The 17,676-nt window shown below is 38.0% G+C and overlaps 1 protein-coding gene across 7 annotated transcripts in view; it reads left to right on the forward strand.

The window, feature by feature from the left end:
• Window positions 1-17,676, forward strand: part of pleca (plectin a) — a 171,472-nt gene that overhangs the window by 80,357 nt on the left and 73,439 nt on the right. The window contains exon 1 of one of the 7 annotated variants that reach the window (XM_062047147.1): window positions 647-712. The exons of 5 other annotated variants lie outside the window; for them this stretch is intronic. In XM_062047147.1, coding sequence (XP_061903131.1) covers window positions 670-712 — 43 coding nt within the window. In that variant the 5' untranslated portion in view covers window positions 647-669. Of the gene's footprint in view, window positions 1-646; window positions 713-6,570; window positions 6,689-17,676 lie in introns of those variants that run through there. One more of the 7 variants, XM_062047143.1, reaches the window with a different exon arrangement.

Below are 17,676 nucleotides of genomic sequence, written 5' to 3' on the forward strand. Positions count from 1 at the left end.
GTGATAACGGTACTTGCAAGAAACTCACTTTGGAGGCCAGGATAAGTGATTTAGAAGTAGCTAAAACACTGCGGATGGGCGTTAGCCACGTCTCAAAGCACCTCTAGTTCAGTGTTCATATCTTCACCCTTCAAGCCTATAAATGCGTGCGCTCTGGTGTCTCCACGCCGTGTCTGCATGTAAGTACTGCGTGCGTGTGCGCCTGATAGAAGGCCTGGTCGTTACATAATGTGGTTTTAACGAGGTCACGTTATGAGCGTGAATCGGGGGTGGGGGGGCGTCATGTGGACCTGGCCTGTCCACCATAGAGGACTCTTTGTTTTCACCAGAGCTTTTCCGCCCTTTGTCCAGATCCTCTTTTTTTTTTTTTTTTTTTTTTTCTTTTCTTCCCTCCCTCACACACATGGAAGACATCCAGCGCTCGTCAAGAAAAAGCAGCACGCATGAGATGCTCTTTCCACTCAGGGAAACCTCGCCAGTGTCGCTGCTCTCCCTCTCACTTCCCGGACCAGCTTCTGCTTTTTTTTTTTGTTTTTGCCAGCCTCTGTTTTTCCTAGCCCGGCCCCCCGCCCCCCCGGGCCCCCCCCCCCCTCTTTGGGCTGTGATTAGAAGTGGCCATGTTGCAAGGTCAGAGCTGCTGAGACATTTTCTCCTACAGCGCAGGAAGACATGATGGACTTGTGCTGCTGCGCCTGTCCCGGTTCTCCTCGGGGTAGGTTCCCGCTCTCTGACGCTTTACTTTTCTCCTTAATGGCCGCGTTTAAGGACTAGTCGCCGCGTGATTGTGCAGTTTTTGGTGTGAGGATGCTGAGCGCCATGTGGGAGCGGCCTGGCTCCTCCCTGCGAGGAGGGAGGGAATTCCAGACGTCTGGTTTTTTTTTTCTCCCTTCTTCTCCTCTCAAACTATTGGAGGTGACAGCTACCAGAACCTTTCCATGTAGACACTTCATTAGGGACACTAGCTTCCAGTACACAGGTGTCAAACTCAAGGCCCGGGGGCCAAATCTGGCCCGCCACGTTATTTTACGTGGCCCCGCGAAAGCCTGGAAATAATATGCGTTAAAAAAATGCTTAATCTTTTCTTACTAAAAATATTTGTTCTTTCCCTTTCGACATTAAAAATCGTACACTGCATGCGATTGTATATCTTTTAAAAATCAATATTATCAAAATCTAAATATTACGGAGCCCCTAAAGGGAAATGGGGGAATTTTTTTTTTTAAATAATAATTATTTTTTTATTTTTTTTAGACATGTATCTCGTGCGCACAAGAAACTTTTTATAAAGTTATAAAAAAATTTAAAAAATTATAATTTTTTTTTTTTAGACATGTATCTCGTGCGCACGAGAAACTTTTTATAAAGTTATAAAAATAAAAAAAATGTATAATTGATTTTTTTTGCTTTTTTTAGACATGTATCTCGTGCGCACGAGAGTTTTTATAAAGTTATAAAAAAAAATTTAAAAAATTTATATTTTTTAAGTTTTTTTTTTTTTTACAACTGCGCACAAGAAAGTTTCTCGTGCGCACGAGATACATGTCTAAAAAAAATTTAAAAAATAAATTATAATTTTTTTTTTTTTATAACTTTATAAAAAGTTTCTCGTGCGCACGAGATACATGTCTAAAAAAAAAAATTATAATTTTTAATTTTTTTTTATAACTTTATAAAAAGTTTCTTGTGCGCACGAGATACATGTCTAAAAAAAATAAAAAAATAAATTATACATTTTTTTTTTTTATAACTTTATAAAAAGTTTCTCGTGCGCACGAGATACATGTCTAAAAAAAAACAAAAATTATAAAAAAAATGTTTTATAACTTTATAAAAAGTTTCTCGTGCCCACGAGACACAGGTCTAAAAAAATATATATATATAATTATTATTTTTTTTTTATAACTTTATAAAAAGTTTCTCGTGCGCACGAGATACATGTCTAAAAAAAAAAAAAATTATAATTTTTTAAAATTTTTTATAACTTTATAAAAAGTTTCTCGTGCGCACGAGATACATGTCTAAAAAAAAAAAAAATTAGAATTTTTTAAAATTTTTTATAACTTTATAAAAAGTTTCTCGTGCGCACGAGATACATGTCTAAAAAAAAAAATTATAATTTTTTAAATTTTTTTATAACTTTATAAAAAGTTTCGCGTGTGCACGAGATAGTTTCTCGTGCGCACGAGATACATGTCTAAAAAAAATTAAAAAATTTTTTTTTTAATTATAAAAAATAATTTTCCCCATGTCCCTCTCGGGGCTCCGTAAAATATTATATAATGTATTGCAAAAATACTTTTTGTTAAAATAAAGATAAATACTGTGCTTAAATATCTGCTTGACTTGTGATTTCAAAACAATTGCTGACTGTAAAATTGACAATAGATTTATGGTTGTTTTTTTTACCACAAAATCAACTTTGGTACTGTTTTTTTTCCACATACAGTAAGACACTAAAACATTCAAAAAACATTAAAACAAGATTTTACGGTAAAAATAAACAAACTGGCAGCTATCTTGCTTGAATTTTACCCCTTATTTTTATCGTGGTATTGTTTTTCCAGTCTATATGCTGTAAAAAAAAATTATTTTAAACTATGCTTTTACGGTAAAATTCTGGTGTGGCAGTTTTTAAAGTAAGTTTAAAATATTTTTTTTGCAGCTTATGTAAAAAAAAAAAAATTGTTAATGTATTATACATGTATATTTCTATATTACTCATTGTTAGAGGCCCTCTGAGGGCAACCATAACTGCGATGTGGCCCTCAACGAAAACCAGTTTGGCACATCAAGTTATGCTTTTATTTTGACATTTTGCCTTTGTTGTTGTTTGCTGTTCCTGACGTTTTGGGTAACCTCGAGGTGATCAAAATAATCTTACACTTTTTTTTGGTATGTCCATACAGTAACATAGACAATTTAATAGTAACTAGAAAATGCCATTTCAAGGTAAAATTGCGTGAGAATCCTGCATACCGCCGCGCAATTCGGTTCATTTCATATCATTATAAGTAAGCGTATATAAGTATACTGAAATAAGCAGGGGCGTCCATGATAATGTTGCTTGGATGGCAAGGTTCTCAGGTCTGGACTACAGGCAGGCAAGTCTAGTGCCCACACTCTTTTACTACGCTGTTGTAACACGTGGCTTGGCATTGTCTTGCTGAAATAAGCAGGGGCGTCCATGATAACAACATATGTTGCTCCAAAACCTGTATTTACCTTTCAGCATTAATGGTGCCTTCACAGATGTGTAAGTTACCCATGTTTTGGGCACTAATACACCCCCATACCATCACACATGCTGCCTTTTACACTTTGACCCTAGAACAATCCGTATGGTTCTTTTCCTCTTTGGTCCGAAGGACACGACGTCCACAGTTTCCAAAAACAATTTGAAATGTGGACTTGTCAGACCACAGAACACTTTTCCACTTTGCATCAGTCCATCTTAGATGAGCTCAGGCCCAGCGAAGCCAGCGGCATTTCTGGGTGTTGTTGATAAATGGCTTTGGCTTTGCATAGTAGAGTTTTAACTTGCACTTACAGATGTAGCGACCAACTGTGGTCACTGACAGTGGGTTTCTGAAGTGTTCCTGAGCCCATGTGGTGATATCCTTTACACACAGATGTTGCTTTTTGATGCGGTACCGCCTGAGCGATCTAACAGTTAGCACGCTGGCCAGATCAAGTGACAAAAATATGAGCAATATGAGCCAAAATGGCTAGCATGCTAATACTATGCAACAATAAGGGGAAAAAAGCTAGTATGTAATGTTAGCATGCCAAAATGCTAACTGTAACAAGTACCAAAATATACAGTATAACTCTGAGGTGTGTACCTGAAAAATGTGTTTAAAATGCTAGGATGCTAACATTAGCATGCATAAAGTACCAAAACATGACTGAGGCGTGTACCTACAAAATTAGCTTGAAACAAGCTAGCATATTAATGTTAGCATGCCAAAATGGTAAATGTAACGTACACAATGATATTAGTCTGCGGTGTGTACCTGGAAAAAATTTTTTAAAATTCTAGGATGCTAACGTTAGCATGCATCAAGTACCAAAATATGACTGAGGTATATACCTACAAAATTAGCTTGAAAAAAGCTAGCATATTAATGTTAGCATGCTAACTGTAACAAGTACCAAAATATATTACTCTGAGATGTGTACCTAAAAAAAATTTGTTTAAAATGCTAGGATGCTAACATTAGCATGCATCAGGTCCCAAAACATGACTGAGGTGTGTAACCACAAAATTAGCTTGAAACAAGCTAGCATATTAATGTTAGCATGCCAAAATGGTAAATGTAACGTACACAATGATACTAGTCTGCGGTGTGTACCTGGAAAAAAATGTTTAAAATTCTAGGATGCTAACGTTAGCATGCATCAAGTACCAAAATATGACTGAGGTACATACCTACAAAATTAGCTTGAAAAAAGCTAGCATATTAATGTTAGCATGCTAACTGTAACAAGTACCAAAATATATTACTCTGAGATGTGTACCTAAAAAAAAATGTGTTTAAAATGCTAGGATGCTAACATTAGCATGCATCAGGTCCCAAAACATGACTGAGGTGTGTAACCACAAAATTAGCTTGAAACAAGCTAGCATATTAATGTTAGCATGCCAAAATGGTAAATGTAACGTACAAAATGATATTAGTCTGCGGTGTGTACCTGGAAAAAAATGTTTAAAATTCTAGGATGCTAACGTTCGCATGCATCAAGTACCAAAATATGACTGAGGTATATACCTACAAAATTAGCTTGAAAAAAGCTAGCATATTAATGTTAGCATGCTAACTGTAACAAGTACCAAAATATATTACTCTGAGATGTGTACCTAAAAAAAATGTGTTTAAAATGCTAGGATGCTAACATTAGCATGCATCAGGTCCCAAAACATGACTGAGGTGTATAACCACAAATTTATCTTGAAACAAGCTAGCATATTAATGTTAGCATGCCAAAATGCTAACCGTAACATGTGTCACGTACAAAATGATATTAGTCTGTGGTGTGTACCTGGAAAAATGTGTTTAAAATGCTAGGATGCTAATGTTAGCATGCATCTAGTACCAAAATATGACTGAGGTGTATACCTACAAAATTAGCTTGAAGTAGTTGTAATCAGGCACTACAAAGGCCACCTAAATAAGTATTTGTAATCAGGCACTACAAAGGCCACCTTAAGAAGTATTTGTAATCAGGCACTACAAAGGCCACCTAAAGAAGTAGTTGTAATCAGGCACTACAAAGGCCACCTAAATAAGTAGTTGTAATCAGGCACTACAAAGGCCACCTAAAGAAGTAGTTGTAATCAGGCACTACAAAGGCCACCTAAAGAAGTAGTTGTAATCAGGCACTACAAAGGCCACCTAACGAAGTGTTTGTAATCAGGCACTACAAAGGCCACCTAAAGAAGTATTTGTAATCAGGCACTACAAAGGCCACCTAAAGAAGTAGTTGTAATCAGGCACTACAAAGGCCACCTAAAGAAGTGTTTGTAATCAGGCACTACAAAGGCCACATAAAGAAGTAGTTGTAATCAGGCACTACAAAGGCCACCTGAAGAAGTAGTTGTAATCAGGCACTACAAAGGCCACCTAAAGAAGTGTTTGTAATCAGGCACTACAAAGGCCACCTAAAGAAGTATTTGTAATCAGGCACTACAAAGGCCACATAAAGAAGTAGTTGTAATCAGGCACTACAAAGGCCACCTAAAGAAGTGTTTGTAATCAGGCACTACAAAAGCCACCTAAATAAGTAGTTGTAATCAGGCACTACAAAGGCCACCTAAGGAAGTAGTTGTAATCAGGCACTACAAAGGCCACCTAAAGAAGTAGTTGTAATCAGGCACTACAAAGGCCACCTAAAAATGGCTACCAGAAACTAATCTCAGGTCTATTTCCACACGTCGTCCTCCACTTGTCATTGTGACGGCCGGGGTCTCGGCTTTCAAAAAATAAAAAATAAAATAAAAAATTGGCGTTGTCATCTTGTCTGGATCCGGGATCGATGCGAGGAGAGGCCACGCCCTCTTTTCCATTGTCATTGATGTGCTGCAAAGCATTGTGGGAGATGTTGCTGTAAAATGGAGGGTTATGTAAGGCGAGTGATCGGAAACATTTGGGAATAATCATCCTGTGTGTGTGTGTGTGTGTGTGTGTGTGTGTGTGTGTGTGTGTGTGTGTGTGTGTGTGTGTGTGTGTGTGTGTGTGTGTGTGTGTGTGTGTGTGTGTGTGTGTGTGTGTGTGTGTGTGTGCGTGTGTGTGTGTGTGTTCATGTATTATTAACAGACTGCAGTAGTTGTGTTTATGTGCCAACTTTTGGGGGCGGGGCCGCGTGCTGCAAGGGGGCGGGGCCAGAGGGAGGCGTGTCTCTCTCTCTCTCTCCCTGGTAGTGACTATGTGTCTTTGCACCAAGTAGTTTAGCCGCGGCGCTGCTAATGTCCCGGATGGAAGCACACCCCTAGACCCTCCCCCTCATCACCTGTCACAGCCCTCCCCCCCTCTCTCCCCCCCCGCGTGTCGGAGTGGCGAGCCCTCCTGCACTTTAGAAGCAGGCGCGATGCCGGCCAGCCCCCCAGGAAACAGCTTCCCCTCCTTGGTGGCCGCGGCTCACCTGCTGACCTTGGCGGCGGTGTGGCGCTGGAGGTCACGCAGGAAGCAAGGTAAGGTCGTGGTGTGGGGGGTCGCACGTGGAGAGGACGCGCCGTCGTGGCGGGAAGAAGTTTATGACTGCAAAGTTGTGCGCTGCTGTCCTTGCTGCTCCTGTGTCTGTCCTATCTGACTGCAGCTGACTCCTCCCCTTTCTCCCCCCTGTTTCCTGTCACGTGTTAACCCTTTAAATGCTGACTAGTGCTGCTCCTCCTGTCATTGGACACTTCTTCTTCTTCTTCTTCTTTTCCTTCTTCTTCGTCTTTTCCTTCTTCTTCTTCTTTTCCTTCTTCTTCTTTTCCTTCTTCTTCTTCTTTTACTACTTCTTCTTCTTTTCCTTCTTTTCCTTCTTCTTTTTCTTCTTTTACTTCTTCGTCTTCTTCTTCTTATATTCCTTCTTCTTATATTCCTTCTTCTTTTTCTTCTTCTTCTTTTCCTTCTTCTTCTTTTCCTTCTTCTTCTTCTTTTACTTCTTCGTCTTCTTCTTCTTATATTCCGTCTTCTTATATTCCTTCTTCTTTTCCTTCTTCTTCTTCTTATTCTTCTTGTTCTTCTTCTTTTTTTCCTTCTTCTTCTTCTTCTTCTTTTTCTTCTTCTTTTTCTTCTTATATTCCTTCTTCTTCTTCTTCTTTTCCTTGTTCTTCTTATTTTCCGTCTTCTTCTTCTTCTTTTCCTTCTTCTTCTTCTTATTTTCCATCTTCTTCTTCTCCTTCTTCTTCTTCTTCTTCACAACCTTTTTGTGCCAAGAACAACTTTGTTCATGCAGTCAAACACCTTTTTGCACTTGATCCTTAAAAACAGCTGTCAAAGATCCTCCATATATGACAGGAGCACTTTGGTGTTTTTAAAAACAGCAGTCAAAGATCCTCCATTTATGACAGGAGCATTGCTGTGTTTTGTTTTTAAAAACAGCAGTCAAAGATCCTCCATTTATGACAGGAGCACTTTGGTTTTTTTTAAAACAGCAGTCAAAGATCCTCCATTTATGACAGGAGCACTTTGGTGTTTTTTAAAACAGCAGTCAAAGATCCTCCATTTATGACAGGAGCACTCCGGTGTTTTGTATTTAAAAAAAGCAGTCAAAGATCTTCCATATATGACAGGAGCACTCTGGTGTTTTGTCCCTAAAAACAGCAGTCAAAGATGATCCTGTCCATGATAAGAACCCCTGTGCTATTTTTAAGCAATCTACAAAACATAAAAGTCAAAGATCCTCTATATGACAGGAGCTCTTTGTCGTTTTAGTAATCCACTCTAAAACAGCAGTCAAAGATCCTGTATATGACAGGAGCTCCCTGCTGTTTTAGTAATCCACTCTAAAACGGCAGTCAAAGATTCTCTACATGACAGGAGCTCCTTGCTGTTTTAGTAATCCACTTTAAAATGGCAGTCAAAGATTCTCTACATGACAGGAGCTCCTTGTTGTTTTAATAATCCACTCTAAAAACAGCAGTCAAAGATCCTCTATATGACAGGAACTCCCTGCTGTTTTAGTAATCCACTCTAAAATGGCAGTCAAAGATCCTCTACATGACAGGAGCTCCTTGCTGTTTTAGTAATCCACTTTAAAAATAGCAGTCAAAGGTCCTGTATATGACGGGAACTCCCTGCTGTTTTTAGTAATCCACTCTAAAACGGCAGTCAAAGATTCTCTACATGACAGGAGCTCCTTGTTGTTTTTATAATCCACTCTAAAAACAGCAGTCAAAGATCCTCTATATGACAGGAGCACTCTGGTGTTATTTGTAGTCCAACCATCCACCCCTTTTCTACCGCTTGTTATTTGTAGTCGCTCCCTAAAAACAGCAGTCAAAGATCCTGTAGCTTGACAGGACCTCTTTGTAGTCCTGGAGTGTGGCTCAAAGATCCTCTATACGAGGTGGTGTACGTAGAGGAGGGGTGTGCTCACAGGACTAACCTGATTGTCACACACGTAGAAGGTGTGTGCATGTTGGTGTTGATGTGGAAGTGGAGCAGGTGGTTTCCTGAGTGGGTGTGGTCTAACTGAGTGGGTGTGGTCTAACTGAGTGGGTGTGGGTCTAGCAGAGTGGGTGTGGTCTAACTGAGTGGGTGTGGTCTAACTGAGTGGGTGTGGTCTAACTGAGTGGGTGTGGGTCTAAAGAGAAGGAAGTAACCTTCAGAGACTTTTTAATTGTTTGCTACAACACTGATCTTTTTGTCCTAAATGTTTTGTTGGAACTCCAAAAATGTTTTGTTTGCTGCCAAGTAGAAATGTTGTTTGCTACTAAGTAGAAATGTTGTTTGCTGCCAAGTAAAAATGTTGTTTGCTACTAAGTAGAAAGGTTGTTTGCTGCCAAGTAAAAATGTTGTTTGCTACTAAGTAGAAAGGTTGTTTTCTACTAAGTAGAAAGGTTGTTTTCTACTAAGTAGAAAGGTTGTTTGCTGCCAAGTAAAAATGTTGTTTGCTACTAAGTAGAAAGGTTGTTTTCTACTAAGTAGGTTGTTTTCTACTAAGTAGAAAGCTTGTTTGCTGCCAAGTAGAAAGGTTGTTTGCTACTAAGTAGAAAGGTTGTTTGCTGCCAAGTAAAAATGTTGTTTGCTACTAAGTAGAAAGGTTGTTTTCTACTAAGTAGAAAGGTTGTTTTCTACTAAGTAGAAAGGTTGTTTGCTACTAAGTAGAAAGGTTGTTTTCTGCCAAGTAAAAATTTTGTTTGCTACCAAGTAGAAAGGTTGTTTGCTACCAAGTAGAAAGGTTGTTTGCTGCCAAGTAGAAAGGTTGTTTGCTGCCAAGTAGAAAGGTTGTTTGCTACTAAGTAGGTTGTTTTCTACTAAGTAGAAAGGTTGTTTGCTGCCAAGTAAAAATGTTGTTTGCTACTAAGTAGAAAGGTTGTTTTCTACTAAGTAGGTTGTTTTCTACTAAGTAGAAAGCTTGTTTGCTGCCAAGTAGAAAGGTTGTTTGCTACTAAGTAGAAAGGTTGTTTGCTGCCAAGTAAAAATGTTGTTTGCTACTAAGTAGAAAGGTTGTTTTCTACTAAGTAGAAAGGTTGTTTGCTACTAAGTAGAAAGGTTGTTTGCTACTAAGTAGAAAGGTTGTTTTCTGCCAAGTATAAAGGTTGTTTGCTACTAAGTAGGTTGTTTTCTACCAAGTAGAAAGGTTGTTTGCTACCAAGTAGAAAGGTTGTTTGCTACCAAGTAGAAAGGTTGTTTGCTACCAAGTAGAAGGGTTGTTTGCTACCAAGTAGAAGGGTTGTTTGCTGCCAAGTAGAAGGGTTGTTTGCTGCCAAGTAGAAGGGTTGTTTTCTACCAAGTAGAAGGGTTGTTTTCTACCAAGTAGAAGGGTTGTTTTCTACCAAGTAGAAGGGTTGTTTGCTGCCAAGTAGAAAGGTTGTTTGCTGCCAAGTAGAAGGGTTGTTTGCTACCAAGTAGAAGGGTAGTTTGATACCAAGTAGAAGGGTAGTTTGCTGCCTAGTAGAAGGGTTGTTTGCTACCAAGTAGAAAGGTTGTTTGCTACCAAGTAGAAGGGTTGTTTTCTACCAAGTAGAAGGGTTGTTTTCTACCAAGTAGAAGGGTTGTTTTCTACCAAGTAGAAGGGTTGTTTGCTGCCAAGTAGAAAGGTTGTTTGCTGCCAAGTAGAAGGGTTGTTTGCTGCCAAGTAGAAGGGTTGTTTGCTACCAAGTAGAAGGGTAGTTTGATACCAAGTAGAAGGGTAGTTTGCTGCCTAGTAGAAGGGTAGTTTGCTGCCAAGTAGAAGGGTTGTTTGCTACCAAGTAGAAGGGTAGTTTGATACCAAGTAGAAGGGTTGTTTTCTACCAAGTAGAAGGGTTGTTTGCTACCAAGTAGAAGGGTTGTTTTCTACCAAGTAGAAAGGTTGTTTTCTACCAAGCAGAAGTGTTGTTTTCCACCAAGTACAAGGGTTGTTTTCTACCAAGTAGAAGGGTTGTTTGCTGCCAAGTAGAAAGGTTGTTTGCTACCAAGTAGAAGGGTAGTTTGCTTCCAAGTAGAAGGGTAGTTTGCTACCAAGTAGAAGGGTAGTTTGCTACCAAGTAGAAAGGTTGTTTGCTACCAAGTAGAAGGGTTGTTTGCTGCCAAGTAGAAGGGTTGTTTGCTGCCAAGTAGAAAGGTTGTTTTCTACCAAGTAGAAGTGTTGTTTTCTACCAAGTAGAAGGGTTGTTTGCTGCCAAGTAGAAAGGTTGTTTGCTGCCAAGTATAAGGGTTGTTTGCTACCAAGTAGAAGGGTAGTTTGCTGCCAAGTAGAAGGGTAGTTTGCTGCCAAGTAGAAGGGTTGTTTGCTACCAAGTAGAAGGGTAGTTTGCTACCAAGTAGAAGGGTAGTTTGCTACCAAGTAGAAGGGTAGTTTGCTACCAAGTAGAAGGGTTGTTTGCTACCAAGTAGAAGGGTTGTTTTCTACCAAGTAGAAGGGTTGTTTTCTACCAAGTAGAAGGGTTGTTTGCTGCCAAGTAGAAAGGTTGTTTGCTGCCAAGTAGAAGGGTTGTTTGCTACCAAGTAGAAGGGCAGTTTGCTACCAAGTAGAAGGGTAGTTTGCTACCAAGTAGAAAGGTAGTTTGCTACCAAGTAGAAGGGTTGTTTGCTACCAAGTAGAAGGGTTGTTTGCTACCAAGTAGAAGGGTTGCAACACAAACAAAGACTTGATTAGTAATCAACATACTTGTACAACCTGATCAGTCACTTAGTCTTTATCTTTATTGGCCTTTTTCATACTTGCTTTATTTGTTTTTGATTTGTACTTGTTGTAGTTTTTATATGAATTGACTTATTTCTATTTGCTATTTATTATTTTGTAATTTTTGTATTTGTCCTTTTATTTGTTGTTGTTGTTTTATATTTTCTTAATAACTTATCTGTCATTTAGTTTTACTTTGTTGTGACTTTCTATTGACCTACAGTATTTGTATGTTTACTTTTTATAGTTTTTTATTGACTTATTTGTATTTTTCTGTAGGTTTCTATCGACATTATTTGTAGTTTTGTTATTTATTGACACATTTGTATTAATATTTAACTTTTTTATTTGACTTATTTTTATGCCTACATTTGAGGTTTTCTATTTATTGATTTATTTATATATTTATAACTTTTTTTTTTTTTTTTAAGTTATTATTTTTTTAGTATCTGGCGTTTCTGGGTGTTGTTGACAAATGGCTTTGGCTTTGCATAGTAGAGTTTTAACTTGCATTTACAGATGTAGCGACCAACTGTAGTTACTGACAGTGGTTTTCTGAAGTGTTCCTGAGCCCATGTGGTGATATCCTTTACACACTGATGTCGCTTGTTGATGCAGTACAGCCTGAGGGATCCAAGGTCACGGGCTTAGCTGCTTACGTGCAGTGATTTCTCCAGATTGTCTGAACCTTTTGATGATATTACGGAGCGTAGATGGTGAAATCCCTAAATTCCTTGCAATAGCTGCTTGAGAAATGTTGTTCTTAAACAATTTGCTCAGGCATTTGTTGACAAAGTGGTGACCCTCGCCCCGTCCTTGTTTGTGAATGACTGAGCATTTCATGGAAGCTGCTTTTATACCCAATCATGGCACCCACCTGTTCCCAATTAGCCTGTTCACCTGTGGGATGTTTCAAATAAGTGTTTGATGAGCATTCCTCAACTTTCTCACTCTTTTTTGCCACTTGTGCCAGCTTTTTTGAAACATGTTGCAGGCATCACATTCCAAATGAGCTAATATTTGCAAAAAATAACAGTTTTCCAGTTCAACGTCAAGTATCTTGCTGTAAAAAGGCGTGTATATGTAGTATTTGCTGTAAAAAAGCGTATGTGTGTGTAGTATTTCCTGTAAAAAGGCGTGTGTGTGTAGTATTTCCTGTAAAAAGGCGGGTGTGTGTAGTATTTCCTGTAAAAAGGCGTGTGTGTGTAGTATTTCCCGTAAAAAGGCGTGTGTGTGTAGTATTTGCTGTAAAAAGGTGTGAATGTGTGTAGTATTTCCTGTACAAAGGTGTGTACGTGTAGTATTTGCTATAAAAGGTGTGAATGTGTGTAGTATTTGCTGTAAAAAGGTGTGTACGTGTAGTATTTGCTATAAAAGGTGTGAATGTGTGTAGTATTTGCTGTAAAAAAGGCGTGTGTGTATATTTGCTGTAAAAAGGTGTGTGTATTTGATATAAAAAGGTGTGTACGTGTAGTATTACCTGTAAAAAAGCATGTATGTGTAGTATTTCCTGTAAAAAGGTGTGTACGTGTAGTATATGCTATAAAAGGTGTGAATGTATGTAGTATTTGCTGTAAAAAAGGCGTGTGTGTATATTTGCTCTAAAAAGGTGTGTATATTTGCTATAAAAAGGCGTGTATGTGTATATTTGCTGTAAAAAGGCGTGTATGTGTATATTTGCTGTAAAAAGGCGTGTATGTGTGTATTTGCTGTAAAAAGGCGTGTATGTGTGTTTTTGCTATAAAAAGGCGTGTATGTGTGTATTTGCTGTAAAAAGGCGTGTATGTGTGTATTTGCTGTAAAAAGGTGTGTAAGTGTAGTATTTGCTGTAAAATGGCGTGTATGTGTATATTTGCTGTAAAAAGGCGTATATGTGTATATTTTCTATAAAAAGGCGTGTATGTGTATATTTGCTATAAAAAGGTGTGTATGTGTAGTATTTGCTCTAAAAAGGCGTGTATGTGTATATTTGCTATAAAAAGGCGTATATGTGTATATTTGCTGTAAAAAGGCGTGTATGTGTATATTTGCTATAAAAAGGCGTGTATGTGTAGTATTTGCTGTAAAAAGGCGTGTATGTGTATATTTGCTGTAAAAAGGCGTATATGTGTATATTTGCTATAAAAAGGCGTGTATGTGTATATTTGCTATAAAAAGGCGTGTATGTGTAGTATTTGCTGTAAAAAGGCGTGTATGTGTATATTTGCTGTAAAAAGGCGTATATGTGTATATTTGCTATAAAAAGGCGTGTATGTGTATATTTGCTATAAAAAGGTGTGTACGTGTAGTATTTGCTGTAAAAAGGCGTGTATGTGTATATTTGCTGTAAAAAGGTGTATATGTGTATAATTGCTATAAAACGGCATGTATGTGTATATTTGTTATAAAAAGGCGTGTATGTGTAGTATTTGCTGTAAAAAGGCGTGTTTGTGTATATTTGCTATAATAAGGCGTGTATGTGTAGTATTTGCTGTAAAAAGGCGTGTATGTGTATATTTGCTATAAAAAGGTGTGTATGTGTATATTTGCTGTAAAAAGGTGTGTATATTTGCTGTAAAAAGGCGTGTATGTGTATATTTGCTATAAAAAAGTATGTTTATGTATATTTGCTGTAAAAAGGTGTGTATATTTGCTATAAAAAGGCGTGTATGTGTGAATTTGCTGTAAAAAGGCGTGTATGTATATTTGCTATAAAAAAGCGTGTATATGTATATTTGCTGTAAAAAGGTGTGTATATTTGCTGTAAAAAGGTGTGTATGTGTGAATTTGCTATAAAAAGGTGTGTATGTGTATATTTGCTATAAAAAGGCGTGTATGTGTGAATTTGCTGTAAAAAGGTGTGTATATTTGCTGTAAAAAGGTGTGTATATTTGCTGTAAAAAGGTGTGGTTCTTAAGCAGCATCCTTCTGATCTCTGCTGCCAAAGGACTTTGAAGCGTGTAGCATGTCACCAGTCAGTCTATTTGCATTGTCGTCTGCATCATGTTTCAGCCGGCGGCGTTGTGCACATGACACCGTCACATGACCACACCCTGATCTAACGTCCAAGCTGGAGAGCCTTTAAGTCACTCCTGCAGGCCGTGAAGATGCCTTTTATGTCATGGCGTCCAACTTCCACCACAAGCAGCGGAAAGGCCAAAGAAGGCGTTTTTAAAAAAAAAAGCTCGCCAGCCAGTGAGTTTGACACCATTGAGGTCGGTCTCCTGTTACCTGGTGATCCATACATCTATTACATTGGACAAGTGCACAGCTCCCGCACGTAGAAAAACACAACAGAAGACCATTTTTGTGGAGCCCCGCCCGAATGCGGCGTGGCTCTCCATGGCGGCGCTGCTGCAGTGACTCACGCCTTCCTTTCACTAATAACACAGCAGCACACTTTTACTGCACCGTGAAAGAATGCCAGTAAACAATGATGGCGCACGTTTTTGTAGTAGGAGTGGTGCATCGCCTCGCTAAAGTCTCCTTCTGTCCCCGTCTACTTTAGTGACAATATCTTTGTCGTCTACACGGGACAAAAACTGCACTTTTGTTCTGATGAAGGCTCCACAAATGTTCTCAGCAGAACCCGTGAAGTGCAGATGTTGCATACGATCATTTATTTTATTGCCACAAATACATGAAACCTGTTTGCCCCCACTCATCAACACATTATCACGGGACTGTCGTCTTCACTTCAAACAGCAGATCAGGGCTTCTTAGCCTTTTTGACAGTCATTATTTGATTATTATAATTTATTATTTTTCTAGTATTATTGCATGATTTTTATTTATTTTTTTAGTTTTTTTAAATAAGTGATTTGTATTTTTAATAAGAAATTATTTAATAATTACATTTATTTAGTAATATATTATTTAATAATTACATTTATTTAATAATATATTATTTAATATTTACATTTATTTAATAATAGATTATTTAATAATTAAATTTATTTAATAATCGATTATTTAATAATTACATTTATTTAATATATTATTTAATAATTACATGTATTTAATAATATATTATTTATTAATTAAATATATTTAATAATTACATTAATTTAACAATAGATTATTTAATAATTACAGTTATTCAATAAAAACATTTTTAATAATATGTTATTTAATAATTACTTTTATTTGATAATATACTATTTAATAATTACATTTATTTAATAATTAAATTCATTTAATAATAGATGATTTAATAATAGATTATTTAATAATTACATGTATTCAATAATACAATTTATTTAATAGATTTAATAATTAAATTTATTTAATAATAGATTATTTAATAATTACAGTAATTCAGTAATTACATTTATTTAATAATAGATTATTTAATAATAACATTAATTTTATAATAGATTATTTAATAATTACATGAATTAAATAATTAAATAATTACATTTATTTAATAATATTATTTCCGCTACGTACATAAATTCAGTGTCAAAAAAGAAGCCGTCGCAGTGAAGACAAATGAACCTCCGCGCACATGCGTCATGGCCAAATTCGAGAGTTTGCAGAGACTGCTAACGAGGCGCGTGCTTGGAATTTCACAATAACTTTTTGGGGGGGATACATTGTGGTCGTCTACATGCTCTCAAACTTTTTCCACCACCTCAGAAAACCGAGTAGCAGCTAAATGTATACAGTAGCGTAGTGGGCCTAAGTACACATGAGAAACAAGGCCACCCAGTTTGAACAGTAACACTGTGTCTGAATAACGACTCAGAGTCAGAAATACTTTATTAATCCCTGAGGGGAAATGAACATTTTCAGCACAATCCCATTCAAGATCAGACAAACATTACAGGCAGACAGAACAGGATCAGACATTACAGGGAGACAGAACAGGATCAGGCATTACAGGGAGACAGAACAGGATCAGACATTACAAGGAGACAGAACAGGATCAGACATTACAGGGAGACAGAACAGTATCAGACATTACAGGGAGACAGAACAGGATCAGACAGAACAGGATCAGACATTACAGGGAGACAGAACAGGATCAGACAGTACAGGGAGACAGAACAGGATCAAACATTACAGGGAGACAGAACAGGATCAGACATTACAGGGAGACAGAACAGGATCAGACATTACAGGGAGACCGAACAGGATCAGACAGAACAGGATCAGACATTACCGGGAGACAGAACAGAGACAGAACAGGATCAGACATTACAGGGAGACAGAACAGGATCAGACATTACAGGGAGACAGAACAGGATCAGACAGAACAGGATCAGACATTACAGGGAGACAGAACAGAGACAGAACAGGATCAGACATTACAGGGAGACAGAACAGAGACAGAACAGGATCAGACATTACAGGGAGACAGAACAGGATCAGACATTACAGGGAGACAGAACAGGATCGCTGAGGGCTCTGCCAACTTCCGGCTTCCCTTCCAAAAAAGGTGAGAAACAGGTGGGGAGGGGGCGAGAAAGGAACAATGGTCTAAGCCTGGGCCCCTGGAGAGGGGGTCCAGACTGAAGTAAACCATGTGCACATAGATAGATAGATAGATAGATAGATAGATAGATAGATAGATAGATAGATAGATAGATAGATAGATAGATAGATAGATAGATAGATACATAGTACTTTATTGATTCCTTCAGGAGAGTTCCCTCAGGAAAATTTTAATTCCAGCAGCAGTGTACAAAATTGTAAAAAGTAAAAAGTAAATAATGGGGGTATAAATGGAGACAAAATAGAACAATATTACAATAGAATAAAAATAAAAAGCAACAATGAGAGTAAAAATATAACAGTAAAATAAGAATATAACAAGAGAAACTAGGAAGTAGTGACCATGTTATGAAAAAGTATTTCACTGTTATTAGAAAGGAGTTGTACAGTCTAATGGCGTGTGGGACAAAGGAGTTTTAGAGTCTATTAGTCCTGCACTTGGGATGAAGCAGTCTAGCACTGAACAGGCTCCTCTGGCTACTGACAACAGTATGCAGAGGGTGACTGGCATCATCCAGGATGCTCACTAGTTTTTCCACCGTCACCAGTGAGTCCAGTTTTATTCCCATCGTAGAACCGGCCCGCCTGATCAGTTTCTCCAGTCTGGAGAAACTGTACTACGATGTAGTACAGAACACTGGCAACCACAGACTGGTAGTACATCCACATAGAACTGGAGGAAGACCTTGAGAGTCTTTGTGTTGGACAGGAACAGTTGCTTCTTTGTGGGGTCTGAGGTCGTCCTCCTCACTGGAGTGGAAACAACAATGGCCGCCTCAGTGTTATATATATGACGTGCAGCTGTTGCCAACATGGTGGACATGAGGGCTCAGTGCGCGTGCACGTGTTATGTAAGGGGGGGGGGGGGCGGTACAGATGTCACTC

Source organism: Entelurus aequoreus, linkage group LG05, assembly GCF_033978785.1.
Source record: "Entelurus aequoreus isolate RoL-2023_Sb linkage group LG05, RoL_Eaeq_v1.1, whole genome shotgun sequence".
In the NCBI taxonomy this organism is placed as follows: domain Eukaryota; kingdom Metazoa; phylum Chordata; class Actinopteri; order Syngnathiformes; family Syngnathidae; genus Entelurus; species Entelurus aequoreus.